Source organism: Ctenocephalides felis, unplaced genomic scaffold, assembly GCF_003426905.1.
Source record: "Ctenocephalides felis isolate EL2017-DRISC unplaced genomic scaffold, ASM342690v1 CF-g0.4_SCAFFOLD_03273, whole genome shotgun sequence".
NCBI classification, from domain to species: domain Eukaryota; kingdom Metazoa; phylum Arthropoda; class Insecta; order Siphonaptera; family Pulicidae; genus Ctenocephalides; species Ctenocephalides felis.
In genome coordinates this window covers 37010-62191 of record NW_020539427.1, presented here as the reverse complement: position 1 = coordinate 62191, position 25182 = coordinate 37010, and the positions used below count along the sequence as shown (strand labels likewise).

The following is a 25182-nucleotide window of genomic DNA, read 5'->3' as shown; positions in this document are numbered from 1 at the left end:
TGTCACTGTGCGGCCTTTGACAGTAGTTAAACAAATTTGACAGCTACGATCATACAAAGCGATTAATAACATTCATGCAAAATTCGATTGAATAATGTGTTATTGTGAAATGATGCGTTTAGAAAACATGCGTTAAGCTTAAGGAATTAAGTTAATTCATGTTTTAGTTATATATTACATTATAACCTTTTTTCATAATTGAATGCTCTTAGATCTAATTAAGTAAGGGCGATAACTTATTTTGAAAAAATGCGTTTAGAAGTGTAGATGTAATTTTATTTTTGGCACTTATTTAATAAATATATAAATTGTGGTCTTATCTGACAATGGATCTCAGTAATAACGAAAATGGTGAGTGAAACCGTTCATTTTGACATTATTACTTTGTGCAATATATTTTTTGTATAATATATAACTTTATTTCTTCATTAACTTTAATTATCTTCTGTATTTTTTATTCTTCATGGAATTGAATCCTACAATTCTACTTCTGAATGAATGATTGACAAAATGGCTAAATATTACTACGTTTTATTTATATCGTTATTTTAATTAATATTAAAATTGATTCAAATCTAAGATTAATAACCATCAGTGGTAACTAAATTAAATGTCAAATACAATAATTGGCGGAATAATTTAGGCTTCTGTTAATTTACTATACAAGTGATTGATTAATTTTGTATAAATTAATTAATTCATATGTAAGCTATTAATTGGGATTTTTTACTAGAATTATCTTGATCTATATCTTAATCTTTTCAGCATTAGATTAATTTTTATTTGTTTTAGATTCATACGACTACGACACGCCTTCGGATACGGATCATGAGTCTAGCCATGTAGCAGGACATGGCCGAGCTTCCAGTGGGTCGCAAACATCACGTGGAAGTGATGGCTCATCTTATCAGCGCAACAGTCAAGTGTACCAACAGCAGATATCAGGTTCCTCCTCTGCAGGAGGTGATAGACCACCTGATGTTACTGGTATCGGTGATACTGTGGATGCTGGAAATAATTCATCAAGCTGGTCTTCTGCACCGAAAATGGGTTAGAAAATTTCAAAAATATTTTTGTTGTCTTAATACTAAGATAATTTCTGAGATAAATCAGTATTTCATATTATGAAAATTGATTATATAAATTTGATCATGCTGTGACCTGTAACTTCTAATCATGGTTATAACACAACTGTATTTTAAGTAAGAGTATTTATTATGGCAGAAAGGAGAAAGAAATGTATTTTTAAGTATTTTCATTAAATTAAAATACATATTTATGATTTTATATTGCTGCGCTAAACTTATTTCAATAATATCTTTTCTAAATCAGGAAGTTTTTCGGAGAAAAATAATTCAATAAAAACTAGAAAACAATTATTTGATTTACATCAATAATAAAAAAACTTCTTAAGTGCGAAACGTTACAGTACATTTGCCCTATGTTTGTTTATTGATACAATCACATTCATATTAAATGATCTTATATGAAATACTTTTAATTAATATAGATAACTTTTATTATGTGTATTTATTTCCAGAAAGCAAACATTCTACGGTAAGCAGCGGCAGCAGTCGTGGTACTCTGCTTCCGTGGTGCGCTGGTGCGAACCGAGAGCGCGTTGCTTTAGTTACGCCTGTGCAAACTGAATCTTCAGCGGGATCTGATCTTTTGCCAGGAGAGTTCGTTATGAGATCTTTGTTTGCTGATTTTGCGATTCAAGCCGATCGCAAAATGGAAACTGTTATGGCTGAACCACCGGTAAGGACAATCAATAACTTAATTGCACATTAACGCCAGTTTCGTTCAATTGATAATGGTCTATAATTAATAAATTTTAATTACTAGACATTATAATCTTATATATAAAAATGGAGCTCTCTTTCAAATGTCCGAATAAAACTCGAAAACGGCTGAATCGATTTGGCCAGTCTTAGTCTTGAAAAATTCGTGCCAATCCAGAGAATGTCCAAAAGGTGAGAAATTATTTCAAATCCGCGTAGAAACTTTACATTTATAATTTGAAAATTTTTGTAGAAGCGTAATTTAAATAGAACAATGGACGGTGGCAATTTTGTGAAATGTCAAATGCTTTTGACAGATGATGTTCAATTACGTTTAATAGGATGTTTTGCGCGAATATTTACGACAATATAAGTCGAAAGACAAAAAAAAAACTTGGATTGGATTTTACCATGTTTTCTATAGAAAGTATATAAAACTTCCAGTTTGATTGTATTGACAAAATATCGGTAATCTTTGAAAATCCATAATAAAAGCATTTTCTTCCGTTAGTAGTTTTTTAGTATTAGTTAAAAATGTAATTATTTTGTAAAATACCTTTGAATTAAAATAAGGTTTTGACGTATTTGCCACCTGACCGTTCCAAGTTACCCCGCCTATAGGTTAAAAAGGTGCCGATAACGAATTTTTGAAAGACGGAAAATCTCGGAATATCCGAATCTCGGAATATCCGAATCTCGGAATATCCGAATCTCGGAATATCCGAATATCCGAATATCCGAATATCCGAATATCCGAATATCCGAATATCCGAATATCCGAATATCCGGACTTTCTATTATCCGAATATCCGGACTTTCGGTTATCCGGACTTTCGGTTATCCGGACTTTCGGTTATCCGGACTTTCGATTATCCGGACTTTCGGTTATCCGGACTTTCGATTATCTGGACTTTCGGTTATCCGGACCTTCGGTTATCCGGACTTTTGGTTATCCGGACTTTCGGTTATCCGGACTTTCGGTTATCCGGACTTTCGGTCATCCGGACTTTTGGTTATCCGGACTTTCGGTCATCCGGACTTTCGGTCATCCGGACTTTCGATTATCCGGACTTTCGGTTATCCGGACTTTCGGTTATCCGGACTTTCGGTTATCCGGACTTTCGGTTATCCGGACCTTCGATTATCCGGACTTTCGGTTATCCGGACTTTCGGTTATCCGGACTTTCGGTTATCCGGACCTTCGATTATTCGGACTTTCGGTTATCCGGACTTTCGGTTATCCGGACTTTCGGTTATCCGGACTTTCGGTTATCCGGACTTTCGGTCATCCGGACTTTCGGTCATCCGGACTTTCGATTATCCGGACTTTCGATTATCCGGACTTTCGGTTATCCGGACTTTCGGTCATCCGGACTTTTGATTATCCGGAATTCGGATTATCCGGAATTATATTATATATCATAAATGTAAATTAAATCCAAAAAGATGATGTCACCAACACTTTTCTAACTTTTAGAAGTTTTTCCGGGGTCCGGAAAGTCCGGATAATCGAATGTCCGGATAATCGAATGTCCGGATAATCGAATGTCCGGATAATCGAATGTCCGGATAATCGAATGTCCGGATAATCGAATGTCCGGATAATCGAATATCCGGATAATCGAATGTCCGGATAATCGAATGTCCGGATAATCGAATGTCCGGATAATCGAATGTCCGGATAATCGAACGTCCGGATAATCGAACGTCCGGATAATCGAACGTCCGGATAATCGAATGTCCGGATAATCGAATGTCCGGATAATCGAATGTCCGGATAATCGAATGTCCGGATAATCGAATGTCCGGATAATCGAATGTCCGGATAATCGAATGTCCGGATAATCGAATGTCCGGATAATCGAATGTCCGGATAATCGAATGTCCAAATAATCGAATGTCCGGATAATCGAATGTCCGAATAATCGAATGTCCGGATAATCGAATGTCCGAATAATCGAATGTCCGGATAATCGAACGTCCGGATAATCGAATGTCCGGATATCAAACGTCCGGATAATCGAACGTCCGGATAATCGAACGTCCGGATAAACGAATGTCCGGATAATCGAATGTCCGGATAATCGAATGTCCGGATAATCGAATGTCCGGATAATCGAATGTCCGGATAATTGAATGTCCGGATAATCGAATGTCCGGATAATCGAATGTCCGGATAATCGAATGTCCGGATATTCGAATGTCCGGATAATCGAATGTCCGGATAATCGAATGTCCGGATAATCGAATGTCCGGATAATCGAATGTTCGGATAATCGAATGTTCGGATAATCGAACGTCCGGATAATCGAACGTCCGGATTATCGAACGTCCGGATTATCGAACGTCCGGATAATCGAACGTCCGGATAATCGAATGTCCGGATAATCGAATGTCCGGATAATCGAACGTCCGGATAATCGAACGTCCGGATAATCGAACGTCCGGATAATCGAACGTCCGGATAATCGAACGTCCGGATAATCGAACGTCCGGATAATCGAACGTCCGGATAATCGAACGTCCGGATAATCGAATGTCCGGATAATCGAATGTCCGGATAATCGAATGTCCGGATAATCGAACGTCCGGATAATCGAACGTCCGGATAATCGAACGTCCGGATAATCGAATGTCCGGATAATCGAATGTCCGGATAATCGAACGTCCGGATAATCGAACGTCCGGATAATCGAACGTCCGGATAATCGAACGTCCGGATAATCGAACGTCCGGATAATCGAACGTCCGGATAATCGAACGTCCGGATAATCGAACGTCCGGATAATCGAACGTCCGGATAATCGAATGTCCGGATAATCGAATGTCCGGATAATCGAATGTCCGGATAATCGAACGTCCGGATAATCGAATGTCCGGATATCGAACGTCCGGATAATCGAACGTCCGGATAATCGAACGTCCGGATAATCGAACGTCCGGATAATCGAATGTCCGGATAATCGAATGTCCGGATAATCGAATGTCCGGATAATCGAATGTCCGGATAATCGAATGTCCGGATAATCGAATGTCCGGATAATCGAATGTCCGGATAATCGAATGTCCGGATAATCGAATGTCCGGATAATCGAATGTCCGGATAATCGAATGTCCGGATAATCGAACGTCCGGATAATCGAACGTCCGGATAATCGAACGTCCGGATATCCGAACGTCCGGATAATCGAACGTCCGGATAATCGAATGTCCGGATAATCGAATGTCCGGATAATCGAATGTCCGGATAATCGAATGTCCGGATAATCGAATGTCCGGATAATCGAATGTCCGGATAATCGAAAGTCCGGATAATCGAAAGTCCGGATAATCGAAAGTCCGGATAATCGAACGTCCGGATAATCGAACGTCCGGATAATCGAACGTCCGGATAATCGAACGTCCGGATAATCGAACGTCCGGATAATCGAACGTCCGGATAAACGAATGTCCGGATAATCGAATGTCCGGATAATCGAATGTCCGGATAATCGAATGTCCGGATAATCGAATGTCCGGATAATCGAATGTCCGGATAATCGAATGTCCGGATAATCGAATGTCCGGATAATCGAACGTCCGGATAATCGAATGTCCGGATAATCGAATGTCCGGATAATCGAACATCCGGATAATCGAACATCCGGATAATCGAATGTCCGGATAATCGAATGTCCGGATAATCGAATGTCCGGATAATCGAATGTCCGGATAATCGAACATCCGGATAATAGAATGTCCGGATATCCGAACGTCCGGATAATCGAATGTCCGGATAATCAAATGTCCGGATAATCAAATGTCCGGATAATCGAATGTCCGGATAATCGTAATGTACAAAAAATGGCAGTTCTTGAGAGAACTAAGTGCCCGATTTGAATGATTCAAAGAACTTTCTGCTATTCAGATATTCGGATATTCGGGTATTCGGATATTCGGATATTCGGATATTCGGATATTCGGATATTCAGATATTCGGATATTCCGAGATTCGGATATTCCGAGATTCGGATATTTCGAGATTCGGATATTCCGAGATTCGGATATTCTGAGATTCGGATATTCGGAGATTCGGATATTCGGATATTCGGATATTCGGATATTCGGATATTCGGATATCCGGAATATCTGAATATCCGGAATATCTGAATATCCGAATATCTCTAGAAATTGATCAGAATATACATTACTTAGCATATTTTGTTCATTATAATCAGGAAAGACCTATATCAAAAGTTTTACAACGTGGAGAGGATCCTCAATTTGATCAATTGTTGAGTGCTTTTGGATCTGTTGCGGAGCACTGTCTGCCTTCGTTATTGCGTGCACTGTTCGGTTGGTATGAACGTCAGATGGCCCAAGGCGGCGCTACTGAACAGAAAAAAGTTGACCAGAAAGGAAAAAGGTATTGTATTCAGTAGATATTTCAATTCACCCAGAGATCTATTTATTATATGTACAATATGCGTAAACACAACATACCAGTAAATGATTTTCATATACACAAATGAAAAATGTTTAATTATTATTGTTATTATTATTAGATGTATTAAAAAACATACTTTTCAAATGAAATAACACATCATTTATTGTTTACAATAAACTTGTGCAAAATAAATGCTTACATTCATCCATAACATCAAATAATATATTTTTTTTACTGTTTCAGTATTATGTACAGTATTGTATCCGGTCCACCTGAACCTGTTGAGAGAAGTGAGGCTGATATACAAATGGAGAGAAGAGACTTAGCTGTAGAATTTTTATTCTGCTTAGCACTCATCGAAGTGTTGAAGCAATTACCATTTCATCCAGGGCATGAAGATCTCATTACTTATATTGAACAAATTTCCTTTAAACATTTTAAATATAGAGAAGGGTAAGATTAAAATATTAATATATAGTTTAATACATCTGCTTTTATTTAGTATTTATAAACTCGTCTTGTTATCTTAGTATACAATCGGGACCAAATGCCGCGAACATACATATCATAGCTGATTTATATGCAGAAGTTGTAGGAGTACTGGCACAAAGCCGATTCATGTCTGTTAGAAAACATTTTATGAATGAGTTGAAAGAACTACGTACCAAAGAAGCTAGTCCAACAACTACACAGTCTATCATATCTTTACTCATGGGTATGAAATTTTTTAGAGTCAAGGTTAGTCAACATATATTTATAGTTCTATTTCGGTAAAAGTTGAATAGTAATAGTAAAATTGTAATTAATAGTTATAGTAAATATCATCAAATCAGATTTTGAAATTTTGAATTATTATATTGCTTGTATTTTATGTTTCCAGATGGTTCCAATTGAAGAATTCGAAGCCAGTTTTCAATTTATGCAAGAGTGTGCGCAATATTTTCTTGAAGTGAAAGATAAAGATGTGAAACATGCATTGGCTGGACTGTTTGTAGAAATTCTAGTTCCAGTTGCTGCGGTTAGATTCTAAATTTTAATACAATTATCTATAACAAGCTATAATATAACTAATTTAATTTTATATCCTTAAATTTGAATATTTTATGCTAATGCAGTTTATAATTCAATTCAAGTCATATTTCAATGTAATATGTAAATTTATTTATTAATTCATATTATTTTTTTCAGGCTGTTAAAAATGAAGTTAATGTGCCTTGTCTTAAAAATTTTGTAGACATGCTATACTCGCAAACCTTGGATGCCAGTACTAAATCAAAGCATCGGCTGGCACTTTTTCCATTAGTCACTTGTTTACTCTGCGTTAGTCAGAAGACTTTCTTTTTAGCTAATTGGCACTACTTTTTAGCTATGTGTTTATCAAATTTGAAGAATAGAGATCAAAAAATGTGTCGAGTCGCATTAGGTAAATATATTAATTCATTTGATACCATTTATTCCAATTTTTTCTCATAATATCTAATTTGTTATCTATAATTAAATGTTTAATTTTAGTATAATTACTTTCTATTTTGAATTTCTTTTTTAATATACTATTTTGCTTGCAGAGTCACTATATCGTCTTTTATGGGTGTACATGATCCGTATAAAATGCGAAAGCAATCAAGCAACTCAATCGAGATTACAAAGCATTGTCAATTCTCTATTTCCTAAAGGATCAAAAGCTGTGGTACCTCGTGATACGCCTTTGAATATTTTTGTGAAAATTATTCAATTCATAGCTCAAGAACGATTAGATTTTGCTATGAAAGAAATTGTTTTTGATTTGTTATCAGTAGGAAGAACCATCAAAATAATTCTTACTCCTGAGCGAATGAGTATAGGTTTGAGATCATTTTTGGTGGTTGCAGATAGCTTGCAACAAAAAGAAGGTGAACCGCCAATGCCTAGAACAATGGGAGTATTACCCTCAGGAAATACTCTTAGGGTAAAGAAAACATTTTTAAATAAAATGTTGACAGAAGATACTGCCAGAAGTATTGGTATGAATAGCTATTTTCCACATGTGAGAAGAGTCTTTGTTGACATTTTAAGAGCTCTAGATGTTCAATATGGAAGACCATTAATGATGACAAATACTCAGAATGTTAACAAAGAACCAGATGAAATGATTACAGGAGAGAGAAAACCTAGGATCGACTTGTTTAGAACTTGTGTTGCAGCTGTACCTAGACTGATACCGGATGGTATGACTGGTGCTGAATTGGTTGATTTATTAGCTCGCCTGACTGTACATTTAGATGAAGAATTAAGGGTATTGGCTTATCAAAGTTTACAGACATTGGTGCTTGATTTTCCTGATTGGAGACAGGACGTTATATGTGGTTTCACACAGTTTCTGGCTAGGGATGTTTTGGATACTTTTCCACAGGTAAACTAAAGAAAGCAATAATTAAGTAATGAATCTATTTAGATGGCATAGTAAATTATTAGTTTAAATATATGATTACTAATATTTTTAAATTTAAATTTAGTTTGTGTATGTAATTTAATTACAAGAGCAGAGCATAATTACAAATAACTATTTGTTGAAACACTTTCTTATATTTTCAATTTAAATAGTTGTCATAAAATTATTTATATTTATGGTTGAATTTTTTTGTATTTAATTAATATTTTTTACAGCTTGTTGATAATGGTCTAAGAATGTTGCTACAACTCTTAACCAGCTGGAAAAATGCTCTAACCAGTGTCGCGGCAAATGCTTCTGCTAGAGCTAAAGAAAGCCCAGAGTCTAATGGATCTAAAAAAATAGATATTGTGAGTTTCCATTGTAATATTACTTTGTTTAATTAGCAATTGCATCCGTGTAATATATTACCACTAATATTATATTATAGAAAGTAGAACCAGCATCTTCAATACTCCATATGGTTGAAGGATTTGCTTTAGTTATGTTATGCAACTGCAGAGTATTTCCAAGGAAATTAGCTGTACACATATTACGCGAGGTAAAGCATAAATGTTAATGAAGGAATCATAAATTCATGAAAATCAATGTAAAATACATGTGAACCAAACTCTTTTCAGGCAAAAATGCTTTTAAAAGCATTGTGTATCACTGAAGAAGATCAGGCTGTCATCGATGTTATAGACAAGTGCTGCCCACAAGTATATTAATATTTTCTTCTTATCAAATGATAAACTATTACATTTTTTATTATTATTATTCTAGGTTATAGAAAAATTACTTCCTAGTTTACCAGCTGCAGAAAAAACTGCTGCATTAGCTGCTTCGACCATAGACTTACAGTGGATCGCCGATAGAAGTGCCTCCGTATGGACCGCTGACGATTCATGTAATTATAAAAACGAAAGAATGTGGTAGAGAGCCGTTTATTGAATCTCATAATTTGATTTCGTGTTAGGTAACGCAAATCGTTCAACAACTTCATTGAATTCAGGTGCCATGGACCCTTGGAGTGCTTGCTTATTTGCTTTCCTTGAGCGTGGACGAGTCCTTACACATTGTCCTCTTGCTGTGACCCATTCATGGCCATTTGTTTTCGGCAGAGTTACTACTCTTTTCACGGTTGTTGATCCAACGTGAGTACTAAAAAAGTTTCTAAATTATTTACCATTAGCAACTTTAAATTCGTTTTCGTTGAACACATATTGAATATATAAAGGTAATAAACTTTAAATTGAACTTTTAATTAAACTTCCACAAATAAAATAATGAAAACATTTAAACAAACAAATTAAATATTGATTAAAATTTTGTAACTTTCAGTCCTGTGTCAGACAACAGAGCTTCATTGTTAAGAAGTAGTGCCGTTCCTCGACGTCCAGTTACCGAACGCGACGTTTACATGCATCTTTGGAAGAATTATGTTACTTTTGCATATCGTGTGGTACCTCCGGCTCCTTGTCCGAGCGTGAGGTGTGCCTCGCCTGACTTAAGTCTCAGGTAAGTGTTTTCTTAATTTATCATCCTAGTTTTATTTTGAATGATCTCTTATTCCGTATAAACATATTCTTACAAAACTTGAAGATTCGATTTAAAGGTCGATTGTGTGGACATTGATACTCTATTTGTAGTTCAGAGTAATTAATTTATAAATTCGTTTTATTTTTTGTATAGTTTTTTTTAGTATTTACCACAAATATTAGTTTGTTGTATTTTATGACTTATTCGTTTCTTAAAAGTTATGCAGACTATAGTCTATATAGAGATATATCTCTATTAACTAGAAACTATAATATTAATAAATATTATCGTAATCCAGTGAAAATAAGCATGTTTCATAATTCTTTTAACTCTAATAAGAACAACAAATATTTTGAGGTGAATTTCATTTTTCAATTATTTTATTTTACAACCGATTAAAAAAAAAAGTTGTTGTTTGCATGTAAGTAGTAGAAATATTGATTATATGTTATAGATAAAACTATTATGCTCACTACATAATTCTTAATCTTAGGTATTCCAAAGCCGTTATATAAAATAGCCCCTTTTTTCTTAAACTTTTAATAAATATATTTTCGTTTGCACAGCGCGTCGACCAATTTATGGCTCTAAAATGGCCAGCTATAATCAGTTTAATGAAAAACTTTATTTCAATAATAATAGAACTTGATCTGTTTGTAACAAAATATTATTCGACCTCATCTTATCCATATCATATATTATTTTATATATTACGCTCTTATTTTATCATACGCTTCCGAAGCATCAAATTTTAACCGTAGTCATAACTAATTTTACAAACTAATTAAATCAATTAATCTATTAAACCATATATTTTTAATAAAATTAACATTTAGTTTTATTATTGCATTGTGATTGCATGCTTTAATTTGCTTATTTAATCAAAATGTTGCAATTTTTTCTGCGTTAACATCGCAGACTACAACAAATTCTATTATAATTTACTATTCATTCAAATTGAGAATTATGCATTTTTTTACCCAGACAAGTATCAGATAATAGAATCCAGTATACAAATTAAAAATAACTAAATAATTTTGGCGCTGCTTTAATTTTAATCAGTATGGAACTTGAAACTGAATATATTTTATTATTATTATACCATAAGAATAAAAAACTTGCATGGTTTGAAATTTTGATGTTTAACACAATAGTATTTAATATTACTTAAATTCTACTAATTTATGAATGTTAACAAGTTTTTTGTGTGGTTTGTATTAATTTAATTTGATTAAGAATAATAATAATTTAATGTGATTCAGGTCATTTATGATTATGATAACTTGGAAATTAAATTGTGTTTATTGAATTTGTGTAATTATCATATTTCTGTCGACACTAAAGCTTTTGTATGACAGGCTACGAATTTGCTTATGCTAGTGTTTTGATTCATTAATTATGATATATGTTTTTAGTGATCATATCAGATAGACGCTAATCAGTCATTTTTTTCAGTCATAATCATTTACTCGTTTATTGTTAATGTAAGCTTATTCGTACCTGAACATGTGCGTTATTGATAGCGAATATAATAAGTATCTAATTACTTAAGCATTTCAGAATGATGTTATCATGTTTTATCTAATTGCTGCTCGTTTCCATGATATAGTAGCCCATTGCCATTATTTATTCGTCGTTTTATGTAGAAAGCATTGTGTAGTTGAAACTAATTTTGAAATAAGCTGCATCGAATGCAGTTTTCCTTTGAGTTCACAGATGAACTAACAATTCTTGTTTTTAACGACTGATTCATTTTTAACACCATCGGTCTTTTGCCTTGTACTTTCTCCATTAATTTAATTACATTTTGAAACTTTTCAAATCATCTTTCTAGGATTTTTGAACGGTTTATCCAAATCTCTGACATTTGCAAATCAATATCATAATTTCAGAATTTCACTAGTTTATAATCCTGAATCACTCTATCCATCTGTTGAATATCTGATGATTTTAGTTGTGAATTTTTTCAAGAAATATGATTATTTGATCAACTTGTGCCTCAAATATTTCAAGTGTTTAACATCTTCTTTAAATTTTCTATTGATATTTTTATGTACTTACGACGATATTAATTTGCATATTCTATGTATTCCTCTACGTATCTATTCATCTATATATCATATTTTGTAACTTGTCAGGGAACAACAAATGTCTTCTCATCGCAACTTTTGTCATTGTGCAATATTTTTAACTCAATCGACACGTGTCTTGCTATCTATTCTTCTTTATGTAATTGAATAACAGTATTGGTTACAAATATTTGTGCAATAAAAATAAAACCGCATTGAAATTGGATATTCTTAGTTGAGATGTCCAAAGTACATAATACAATTGTGCCTTGTTGCAATACAACCCTAAACAAATAGCACATCGGGAACCGACTCTTGTGATAGCAGCGCCGCATTGGCCTCCACTCGCCTGAGCGATTCTATGGAAGATCTTCACCAGGCGGTAGCTGCGCCCACACCACCAACTCCGCCTCTGCCGCCACTGGTGACAGCAACGCTGCAATCAGGATTAGCGGCTAGATTCACTCTTCCCTTGTCGTATGGACGCAGAGACAAACAACACAAGAGGACTAGGTATAGCAAATAGAACGAATCGAGAAAACAATTTTAAACTAAAGGATAGGATTTTCACGCGCTTTTAGAGATAGTGCTAGTGGATAATTTGCGAAAAATGTTTCGTACTAATATAAATTTTATGAAGATATAATATAAATGAAGTATCGCTTTCTTTTTCATATTGATTATAAAAGCAATCTTGTTAACTTCCCGTAGTAAGTTAGTAATGGGCCGAAAATCGAAATTGAAAATTTTTACATTTCTCGACGTTTTGAAGGTTTCTGAACATTTTGGCATACCTCAGAAAAAATGGATGTGTGTGTGTATGTATGTATGGATACAAATTTCCAGTCAAGTTTTCGGGCGCACGGATCAACCAATTTGAATGGTTAAAAAATCATTCGATTCCTATTGATAGGGAGAAGAGCTGATTAGTTTTTGGCAAAGGCAGATCCAGCATTTACGGAGATAAAGAGCAAAGAGTGCAGAAAATAAAAATTGAGTTTTTGAGAGAACGGAGCATCCGATTTGAATGATCCAAAAAACATTCAATTTGTAATGACGGGGAGAAGTGGTGATTAGTTTATGGCAAAGGCAGGTCCAGGGGTTTCGGAGATACAGAGCTAAATGTGCAAAAAATGGTAGATTTTGAGGGAACTAAGCGTCTGATTTGAATGATTTAAAGAACTTTCTGCTTGTTTTAAAAAAATAATTGATTTTGGAAAAAAAATTGTTTCAATTTTTTTAAATTTTTTTTTGTATAAAATAATCCAGATTTCTATTTTAATTCTGTTCTAATATACCTTAAACAAATAATTTCAACTTTCCAATTCAGTTTATGTAATTGTTATAAATATTAGACAATGTTACAATATTTATATTAATCATCTCGTTACGGTACGGGAAGTTCCTGCAATTTGCCTCAAGGCACGATGCCTTAATTGCCTTAAGACAGAATTCCACGTACAGCTAGTTTTGTTATTATTATCAATAATAATATTTTTTATATAGATTTTTATCGCACACTTTGTTCATTATTCATAGGATACATTTTTATGAAATTATCCATTAGCACTTGATCTCGAACTGTTTTTTGTGTGAGGATAGCAGGTCAATAAAAACTTTGTGCTTTTGGGATGTTTTTAAAATTGGTTGAGTTCGTTGGTTGTCAACTTAACTATTTTAATTTATGTTTGAGAATAAAAAACAAAATCATCATAAATAATATATAAATATACATACATCATGATTTTGAACATGATATGTGCTGCAATGAGCTTTTATTCTTTTTGTGTGGATTTCCTTAATAACAATATGAAACATTTATCTAAAAGTTACTAATTAAAAGGTTTGTTATTTTAATGAACTGCAGTGATGAAACTTTGATTTGAATTAATTTTTTTTACTAACAACGTTAATTAGATAAAAAAATGGGACCGAACAAATTATGTTGATATAAGACCTATTTTTGTACTCATGGATAAATATGTGGATATACACAATATTTGATATAAAATTTTAGTTAGAACTAACTAAAATAATTGTGAATAACTTTTGTTGAATTTGTTTTGATATTATATACACAGGATTCCTAAATTTTTATGTTACCTGAATTTCATTATTATATGTTTTTAGTAACTTTGGGTTTGCTGATAAATTAGTTACTATCACCGATACTGTTAAGCAAATATTTGTGTATATCCATACACAAATATTTACTTTAGCTTTTATATTTATTTGCAGAGATACATATTTATGTTTTATGTAACAAATCTTATCGCCTCATGTATCAAACTAATACATTAGGGAAACATTGAAATAAGTTAATAGTTCATTAGTTGACAACCAATTTTTTATATACATCTATATGTAAATTTGTAAATATACGAGGTCTGTTCAAAAAGTACCCGGAATTTTCGTTTTTTCAAAAAAATATTTATTTATTCGTCTACATTAATGTGGTCCCCTTCAAAGTAGTCCCCCCCAGATATAATACACTTATGCCAGCGTTTTTTCCAATTTTCGAAGCACCCTTGATATTCACTTTTTGATATGTCCTTGAGCACTCTCAGCGATTTTCTTCAATCGAGGAAAACCGCCGTCCTTTCATGGGTCTCTTCAACTTTGGGAATAGGAAAAAGTCACACGGAGCCATATCTGGTGAATTTTTGCACTTTGCAACACTTTATTTCATTTTTTACGCAAAATTTAATACAAATTCTTTGACTTTTCAATTCTTCCATTGTAAAAATCGCCGAGCTCAGAAAAACACGTCGAACCTTAGCGACTACCACAGACAAAGTAAACAGTGAATATAGCTGAAAATTTCATCATACTTTAGGGGCATGTATACCAACACAATAAAAAAAAAATTTTGACAATCAGACACTCCAGACCCGCGAAATTTAATTATTAGTAATTCCGGGTACTTTTTGAACACACCACGTACATAATATGTATGTATATATAGCGGCACTAAGATTTGTAAATACAAAATGTTTATTGCTGATGAAGATTACTACACAGAGCACTTGGAGCAGAAAAGTAACTTTAAGATTGTTCTTAATTTTCAATGAAAATTGAAATAGTGTCTCGCAATGAAATAGTGTTGATAACGCAAGATAAATTTGGTTTCTGAATTTCCAAGTATCACAATCATAACTTAAGTATTGCATGACTATTAAATTATATTAATATAATGCATGTGATTGTTAAGCATGAGCATGATGTAATGCAAATTCTTGGGTATAATAGAATTTGAAATATTGCATGGAAGTTAATATAATAATATTATTATTAGAATACCTATATCATTGAAGTTTATTCTATAAAAATTTGATTTATGAAGACTCCGTGTTTTTATGAACTGAGCAGTTATGGTATAGTTTTTGTATTATTAATTGGAAATTAATGTATAAAATAATGTAATCACAACTAAAAGATCTAAATTTATTTCAGCTATGCTGATGGATGCTTGAAAAACTTGATTATGTCTTTCTCTATGCGAAATACAATGACTTTATACTTATATACTTATACACCTATATAAAATAAAATAATGATATAAAATCTATATTCACATTCACACATTAATGAACATTGAATACTGTTATAAAAAAAATTATGACTATGAAGTCGCGAGTTAACGTTGGAAATATCCCTATAAATGTTATTGTTAATTGATCAATTAAGCATTCGGTTATATTTTTACTTCCCACAGTTCGTCACCAGATTCTTTGAGTGCAGAAAGAGGTGACAGTAAGTCGCCTGGTGCACCAGCCGGTCCTGCTCCGGCAGCTCTGTATAAATTGACGGTTCCACTTTTACGATGCGAAGCAGCTGATGTGCGAGATGCAGCAGCTGGAGCTCTGGGAAAAGTCAATGCTGAAGCATTGAAGTAAGTAGTATTTTTTATCATTAATAATTAGAAAATTATGACGGCAATTAAATTTTTAAGAATTGTCTTCTTAAATTAGAAATCGATTATTCTTCTAAAATACGTTTCATAAATTTTATTTTCAATTATACATTTTTTGTTTTCTTTCAGAGATCTTATGGAAGAATTAGTTCCTTACATTCGTGAAGCTGTTGACCGAAAACAAGAAAATATGAGACGTCGTAGACGTCGTGATGCTTTACGATTGCAGCTGGTACGGGTATTGGAATTAATCGCCGAGTATGGTACATTTGGAATAAGGTATTGTAGTACAATTATGAATACTTTAAGATATGATAAACGTTATCCTATTTTTTATAAGCATTACCAGTATATTTGGGTCTCACATATCTTAATTTTTGTTCTTAGGTTCAAGATTGTTCGCCTTGTAGTAGCTTAAGTTATTTTCAATGGCTTTTTTTTTTGTTATAGTCCAAGTGTTCTAGATAGAGAAACAATGTCTCTACATCCAACATTCGTGGAATATATGGAAGGAGCCAGATTATATCTAGAGAATGAAACTAAGGAAGACAAAGACGCACCCGCCCAACAAGAAGTAAAATTACATTTCTGTGATTTTATCAGAAAAATGATCAAAAGTTTTTCTCGTAAGTGTACATAACTTAATAATTGATAATTTCTAAATTACAACAATCATGAACCAATATTTCATATTTCAGTTGAAACTTGTACTACTTTATTAAAGCGAGATTTACGAAGTGGCCTTTTTAATTTATTTGCACCGTGGTCTGGGCCTTTTGCTAAGCCATTAGGCTACACTCAAAGTCATTCATCCTCTGCAGATGCAGATGAAAAGTTACAAATGTCGGCTTTGCAGGTAAGATAATTCTAATTCTAATTGAGAACTTAAGTTTTTTTCATTTTAATCATTAATAAAAAAATAATAGTCATTTTATTGTCATATTTCAAAAAAAAGTTTCATTGTGAGTCGGTGAGTTTATATTGTTCACTTATTAATTTTTTTTATATAATCGAAAAAAAGGTGAATAATTTAATTGCTAATTAAATAATCATTGAAATAGTCCAAATTTCGGAATAATTTCGTTTTTATTCTAGATGACTTGAATGTAATTTAAAGAAAACATATTTTTGTTGTTCGATATTTTTTTAATTTCTTATGAACAAACTGCTCGCGTCTATCTGAGTTTAATATTAAAATCCTTGTCTATTTATTTTAAATAATTATGCTAGTTTATAAATACAATTATAAGTTATAAATAGTTGGGATTAAAGATCCCAAGAGTGAATGTAAGTAAGTAGGTAGTCTGCATTACTTCAAGCATCAAGTTTCTTCACGGGGGGCGTAGCTCAAGTGGTAGAGCGCTCGCTTAGCATGTGAGAGGTACCGGGATCGATACCCGGCGCTTCCAATATCTTTATTTTTGTTGCAAAATCTAGCATTGTGAGAGATATTAGATTATTGCAGTATCGAATGAGTATTATGATAAGCTGAATAGAAATGAGCATATTTTAAAGAGAATATATAAAAATATATAAAAATAAGTCGGGTTTTCCTTCCTGACGATATAACTCCAGAACGCGCCAACCGATTTCGACGAATTTGCATTCGTTGGCAAGTTCTCGGGCTCCGTGAGGTTTATAGCAAAGAAAATTGAAGAAAAATTTCAACAGAAAAGCGTAAAACAGTTTTCTTTTTCACATACAGCGTTATCTCTGATACTTAGCATGTACTAAAAACCAATATTTTAAGTAGATGGTGCCGGTAGATACATTGTTTGACAGCTACTCATTTCCTTTTCAAATATAAAAGAAAAAAAAAAATTTTATCTTTCTCACGAAACCATCTGGTGGCGAAACGGAGTTCGCTGGGTTTGCTAGCTACTTATAATTAATATATTTATGATATGGAAAAAAAAAGATTTTTTTCGATTATCGAATGCGAATTATAATAATAATAAAACAAATGTTATGATGAATACATGACGATTACCTTTTGAATACAAAAATGTTAAATATCTATCGTACTCTAAGAACTGTCTCATACTTGTGTGTAGCACATGAATACATTGTGTGAATGCATATTAGGTAACAATCGAAATTTGACGCCTCGGGATATAAACTGATTGCTCTACTTTTACCAAACCGGATTGTTATATGATGCTTGTTTTGAATTGCTGTTCATGTTGCATTGAATCAACTGTTTTGTACTCACAGGGGGCGTAGCTCAAGTGGTAGAGCGCTCGCTTAGCATGTGAGAGGTACCGGGATCGATACCCGGCGCTTCCAGTAAATTCTTTTATGAAATTTTGAAAAAAACTATATTTGATATATTATCGACTATTTGATCATTTTATTTTAAAATCCATCATTGGAAATTAATAGTAAATAGGAGACCCCAAGGGTTCAGAGTCTCTTCCACCCTAGTTAGCCATGACCTTATCAATATTAAAGCTGTCGACCGATATTGGATCCCAATAAAATTATACTAACATAAACGCCTTTTCATTATTCGCATCCTATATTTCGAAATATAGGATTTTCGCAAACAACGATAATGTGTAAAAGGTATAGGATATTTATTTGTTTTTTTGTTATTTTCGAACGATATCTTTTACAGAATACGATAAATATTTATCATTTTGTCAATATTCTGCCTCTATTACACATGCTGTTAATTAATTCGTTATTTAATCTTGAGGTTTGCGTACAGTTATGTATACACTGCCTCTACTTTGATGGAGTTAATTTTTAATATAATCTCATGTAATTTTACCTTATTATTTTTATTTCAGGCAATGAGCGCTTTGTTGTGCTGCGGCGGATGTTTCGATCCATTAGCATTAGCTGAAGATGGATCTTTGTACCCTTGGCTGGATATGCTATTGTCGTCTACTGATGATAAGGTATTCAGTGAACTTTCCAACATTTTATTTTCTAAAAACTTAAGATGAAATATATATTAATATTTAGAACAAAATTTTATTAAAGAATTACCCAAAAATATTTAATGCTATATGTTTAAGCAATTCATCGACAAAATGCAAATTAAATAATTTATGACTGAAAAAAAATCTAGTGAACTGGTTTCTTAAATACATTTATAAATTATCTGAATAAAACTTTTGTCGCTAATTGGCATTAATTGCTATTTAAAACAGCAAAAAGAGGGATCTCATTTATAATTTAACCGGCTTCCTTTCGCGTAGAAGTTTTTAAGTACATAATCTTATTACGAAACAAAGCGAAATAAAGTTTTATGCTTTTAATATACAATAGAAATATATTGTTTCAATGTAAAAGACATACTATTTATATCCTTCATATTTTATTATATGGTATTAGAATCAAATTTTTTTCTAAGTAAGTTAAAGAATTTTCATTTAAATAATGATAATTTACATGAAAATAGTACTTGAAGTTAATTTATTTTGATCACGACACAAATTACATTTATACATAAAATCGCTTATGAATTCTTTGATATAAATTAAATAGAATTTTTGAAAAGTATGAATATTACTTTCAATTGAGTAAACCTAATCATCCAATATCATATTTTAGATATACCAGCTAGCTCGAGAAACTGCAGTGTTATTATTAGAAGCAAATCCAGATATTGGACCACTTTTGGATTGGGCTTTGGACAGATGTTACACTGGACAGCCTCGTGTGGCTGATGGATGCTTTATGGCCCTTGCCGCCATATTCAGTGCACGGTAAAAACCAATCAGCAAATTATTATTGGTTTCAACAAACCTTATTGTTAATGATATAATTTGACAGAATTATTCTCGAAATAATACATTACTCTGGTATAACATTAAAAAAACTTGTTCTGGTTTCATCAAGTTGACTTATTGTTAGACTGTAAATAGAACATATTTAAAAAAAATGATAAATTTATATTGAAAAAAGATGTTACAGATTATCTACTCATTTAGACATGAAATTTAATTTAATTTTTTTTCCATTAGTGAATATCCTTGTGATCACTACACTGCCGTTATAAATGTTACCTTGCTGAGTACTGGTTGTCCTCGTGCTGCAGTGCATGATACTGCTCTCCAACTTCTGCAGCTTTTGGATCGAAGATTTTTCGGAGATGTAGGACCCCCTTTGAGTGATGGCGACCAGCCCGGTAAGTCGATTTTAAGATTTGTTTATAAATTGATATAATATTGCCTATTGGAAAGTTATAAAAATAAATAATTGGCAAAAAGTTATTGCATTGCGGTTTTGAGATACCAAAATTTTTATAATAATTGATAATATAAAAACTCAAACCACGGCATAATATCTTTAATATATATACATATATATATATATATATATATATATATATATATTATTCACCGCATTTGCACATCCATACGCAATTAAATTTAGTAGTCGTTGAACAGTTGTAATTGTATCGATATTTATTAATAAGAGCTAATTGCAAGCGCACATTCCAAAAATAACGCTATTTAATATTATGTTATGGTATTAATAGAATCAATGGAAATAATTTCTGATTCACGTCCTATTATTAAATAATTTTGATACCTATAATCAGCTACATATTCAATGAGTATAGATAAAATATTACATAGTTTTTGGTGTAAGTATTTCTATAAACACGTACGCAATACATAAATACTTCCACTGATTGCCGATTGTTAATTAACCTAATGGATGAAATTCATTAACTATACCCTGTTTTTGTATATAAAATACATCACCCATCTCGAAATTCGAACCTTTGTTAATGATTTTAAATACGTTTGTATTGAAATGTAGTGGTTCAATTTAGATTTGAAATCTTCAAATCAGTTTCATTACACCAATTTCCATTATTAAATTATTACATTATACCATACCTAATTTTATTCCTTCATATATAATTGATCAATATTTTTGCACTGAATTTAGATATTTTTTGCAGAAATCCTAAATAGCTCTTTTCAAATTTCTGACTTTAAAATTTATTTATATTTATAGAAATATAGGAAATACTGAACATGAATTCATACCTGACAAACTTGTTTGATTAGTATTTTTATAAAACTTCATTTCGTAATAGGTATATACAAAATAGTTTTCTTACCAAAAACTGTGTGATATTGGAATAAATTTCCATATGAATTTCAATTGTTTGCTAATGTTTCGAAATTTGGACCACTCAATTCATTTAATGTTTATATTATTTGCATTAAACCAGAATATGGCATAGGGTAGAGTGCAATCAATTACTGATTTGATCATATCAAATATACATTTGAAAATGGTAAACAATTGAAACTAGGCTGTAGTTTGAATTTAAGTGATTGATACATACATCTCTTAATTGCGTTTAGCTAATTTTACGTTTTAATTACCGGGCTGAGTTATTATATTGTATATTTGCGAATTATGTACAAATTATTGATATTGTGACGAGAACGGTTGACGCCCCCTTTCTTCGATTTAATATCAATTGAAAATAATTAATTTCTTTGCGCCAAGTTTATAGTGGAAATTATCGTAAAAATAATCATATATATTATTAAAATAAATCGGCGAATATATGAGAGATTAAAATCCAAACATTAAACAAACGATAGGCTATTTGTGAAATGGAAATACATCTTAAGCGCTAATTTTTTCAAATAATGTAGATAATTGTCTTCTTCTTCATAGAAATTTATTAAGACGTTGAAAAATGTACAAAATCGAATTAAAACATGGAAATTGATTCTAAAATTGGAAAATTAACATATCAAAACTAAAAGATTTATTTAATCGAATTACAAAATTCTGCGCCAGTTTTATGGGTTGTGAAATAATATATTGTATAATAATATCATAATGAGTATGGATAATTTATACGTTTTATTATCTCATATGTGCCATCATTTAGTAGGAGAAAAACTTCACAGAATATACATGATAAAATACATTTTTTTCACAAAATTATAGAGCACTCCCATAATAGTATGTATGTACATGTGCATTAATATACTAAAATTTTATGACATTGATTGTGTTTTTATCATTGTTATATTTTGAAGCTCTTCTCCTGCTGAATGATGATACATATCAAGCGTCAAAAAGTATAAATAATTGTTTCAATTTTATCAATATTTTCTGCATTAGCTAAATCATCTGTTTCCACATTCTATTTTTGTGCTTGATAACATTTGTTTTGTGAGAAAGGTAAAGGAACTGACCCGTGGACAAAAGTAAAGATTTCGAGATAAAAGGTTTAGCATTAATCCAATATTTAGAAAGGGTTAACTTATCTCCCATTGTAACATGTCGACGACAAAAACTCAAACAGTTTCAATCCATCACCCCGTTTTGACTTTCGTTGGCGGCACAATAGTAGGTAAACTCATTTCCGAGATTTCGTTTTGTTCAGCTCACCTCTCTTTTGAAAACAAATCTAAAACGAATTTTCAACGAGCATTCGTGAAACTTTATAATGGATTTTGTCTGAAAATTATTTGGGTATATATCATATCAAATGCCGTAACTGCGTAAAATTTTCACAAAGTTTTCTACAAGCGATTCATCATTATTTAAAAATATCGAGGTTTTTTGCTTCGACGGTTTGAAACGATCGATTATGCGAGTATTGATGAGTGTGTGTGACTAATTTAGGAAAATATATCGTGTCTGTTATTAAGTATTCGCATTTTTTTAAATAAAAGCTGTCAATGGCACATTTGCTATTAAAAATGATGTGACGTGACATAATTTAGGCGGGCACCATTGTATTGTAAATGAAACGTATCAGCAAAATATGTCATACAATTTATAACCGATTTATAAAAGATTTTCTTTGATCATAATTATTTTTATTCCAAATATTTAATACATAATATTTAAATGATTATAAAATTATAACACATAGTACACATTACATTTATCATTTAATAATATTTATATCATCCTAAAAAGTAAAAATTTATAAGGAATTTTAAATATATACATCAATATTTACATTCTTTCCCAGTAATATATTTATTCAAAAAATAGTTTTCAGTCTTTTCTGTTAATGACTTACGTATTTTATAGCACACTATTTTTATACAATTCAATAAAGTAATTACGTACTATTATGAACATTGAGGACTAGAACATAAATTGTTCGTAATTCAAATTTCTTGTATTAGAATATTATTTAATATTATTACAATATTTGTAGAAGTTTAAATTTTGTACGATGTACACACATATAGCCCATATCAATTTCAATTTTTTAGGTGCATAGTATAATCATCTTTATATAATTAATTTTAATAATTTTTTAATAAGTACTTACTGACTTAGTGTTATTTTACTGACTTTGAATAAAACAATAAACTTGCAGTTAAGTTTTGTATTAATATTTAGTGGAGCTTGGGTAGGAACTTTTGGCGTTGAGCTTTTGTCAAGTTATTACTTGTTTTAAGCAACGTATGCACTGCTGTTTCATTTACGGAATATTCCTAGAAAACATTGTTTATGGAACATTTCTTATCCTTTATGAATCGCGAACTGAATTTCTGAAATAACACGTGTGGAGTTACGTCAAAAGTCATAGTTCGCTTGGCTCATGTAAAATGGAATATATGAGAAAACAGTCCTCAAATGGGGGTATGCAAATCCCTGAAGTTGTATATTTTTTCTGAACATCTGCTAAAGGGATTCTGAATAGTAGGATTTGAATGAAATACCGCAGCTTGTTTATACGATTTGAGCTTTTTATATTCAGGATTATGGTTAAATATCGTTTATGTATTAAAAAGATATTTTTAGTTTTGTATAAGAAAATAATGACAATAATAAACGACTGTTTTTCTCTATTTTGGATCGAATGGCATATTGGAAATTTTGATTCATCAGAATTACTTAACTGATACGGTGTAATTGAATTAAGCTTTTTTTTACGGAATATACATTGATACATACTCGATGCTATTAGAGCCTTATAAAATATCTTTTCTTTGCTGGTAGTTATTAAGTCGTTAGTATACGAAAGCTTCAATTGAATTATTCAATTTCATCACATTATTTTTATTCGCATCTTAATTAACTAAATCATAACTTATTAAATATAAAATATTTATCCTTCTAATAATTTTTCATATACGATTTGGTTTAGGCTCCTTCTTTCATTTAGTGATATAAAACATTCGCAAAGATTTCATTCTCTCACACTCAGAATTTGACATGCAAATTTTAGTAGATTGTGTATGATTAAAGACATATATTATATATATTTTTTGGCAATTTAACACAGATAATTTACAACGTTTTTTTAGTTGTGCATTTAAGTCCACAGTTAGGCCAATATCTGTGGACACAAATGAACAAGTTTAATTTTTTATATAAAGTTATTTAAATTTTACTGCTTCATGATAAATATAATATTACATTTTAAATTATTTGGTAATTGTTAATCTTTGGTATTTACTTAAAATTGCTCTAAACGTTAATATATTTCTAACACATTAATATAAAATGCACATTAATAATAAAATTTGATTATATCAATTTTGAATATGGATAGTTTTTTTAACAATATTTATATTTAAATGACTATTTAAATTACAAAATACAAGTTATCAATATAAAATCATCTTATGATCGATTAAAAATAAAATTTCAACTTTTATAACACTTACATTATTGAGACCTTCTACTATAGACCTTATAATATACTTGTATAAGGTCTACGCCTTCAACACATTAGGATTTTACTTTTTTATTATTTGTTTTGAGAAAATTATTACTTTATGTTTCTTCTTCAATAGGCAATGCAATATATAATTATAAATTATGTTTAGAATAATTATTAAATTATTTGATTATAACGGCTTAAATTAACAATACATTTTCAATCACTTCGAATAAATTCCAAAAACTATTTCGAGTCCATGTCATTCTATTCTTCAAGATCTTACGGCTTATATTTGAAAAATATATGCTTTAACTAGAATTCTTGTTTAGATATTTATTCACAGTTTATTTGGCTGTTGGAAAAGTTTTTTTCGGACAGTTTGAACTTTCATGCTTAGAACTGATTAGGGGGCGAC

General features: G+C 31.5%; 1 protein-coding gene and 2 non-coding genes across 3 annotated transcripts; all 3 read left to right on the top strand.

Moving 5' to 3' along the window:
• Positions 1–235: 235 nt before the first annotated feature.
• Positions 236–20677, top strand: LOC113382099 (protein furry-like). The gene is made up of 23 exons (XM_026620657.1): positions 236–351; positions 793–1050; positions 1541–1761; positions 6002–6189; positions 6454–6663; positions 6741–6948; positions 7091–7228; positions 7399–7633; positions 7776–8599; positions 8854–8988; positions 9069–9179; positions 9259–9339; positions 9404–9527; positions 9597–9774; positions 9962–10138; positions 15944–16120; positions 16271–16420; positions 16592–16767; positions 16840–16997; positions 18934–19044; positions 19703–19857; positions 20116–20279; positions 20634–20677. Exons 1-23 carry the CDS (start codon positions 327–329, stop codon positions 20675–20677), a joined length of 4248 nt encoding a protein of 1415 aa, XP_026476442.1. The 5' UTR covers positions 236–326.
• Trnaa-agc lies at positions 17478–17550 on the top strand. Its single transcript has one exon. It is a non-coding gene; the product is annotated as a tRNA-Ala (tRNA).
• Positions 18355–18427, top strand: Trnaa-agc. Its single transcript has one exon. It is a non-coding gene; the product is annotated as a tRNA-Ala (tRNA).
• Positions 20678–25182: the final 4505 nt, after the last annotated feature.

Coding starts and splice junctions, on each gene's coding strand:
- LOC113382099 (XM_026620657.1), top strand. CDS start 327: ATGGATCTCAGTAATAACGAAAATG. Junction 6,190..6,453: donor GTTGACCAGAAAGGAAAAAG/GTATTGTATTCA, acceptor TTACTGTTTCAG/TATTATGTACAGTATTGTAT. Junction 16,121..16,270: donor GTCAATGCTGAAGCATTGAA/GTAAGTAGTATT, acceptor GTTTTCTTTCAG/AGATCTTATGGAAGAATTAG.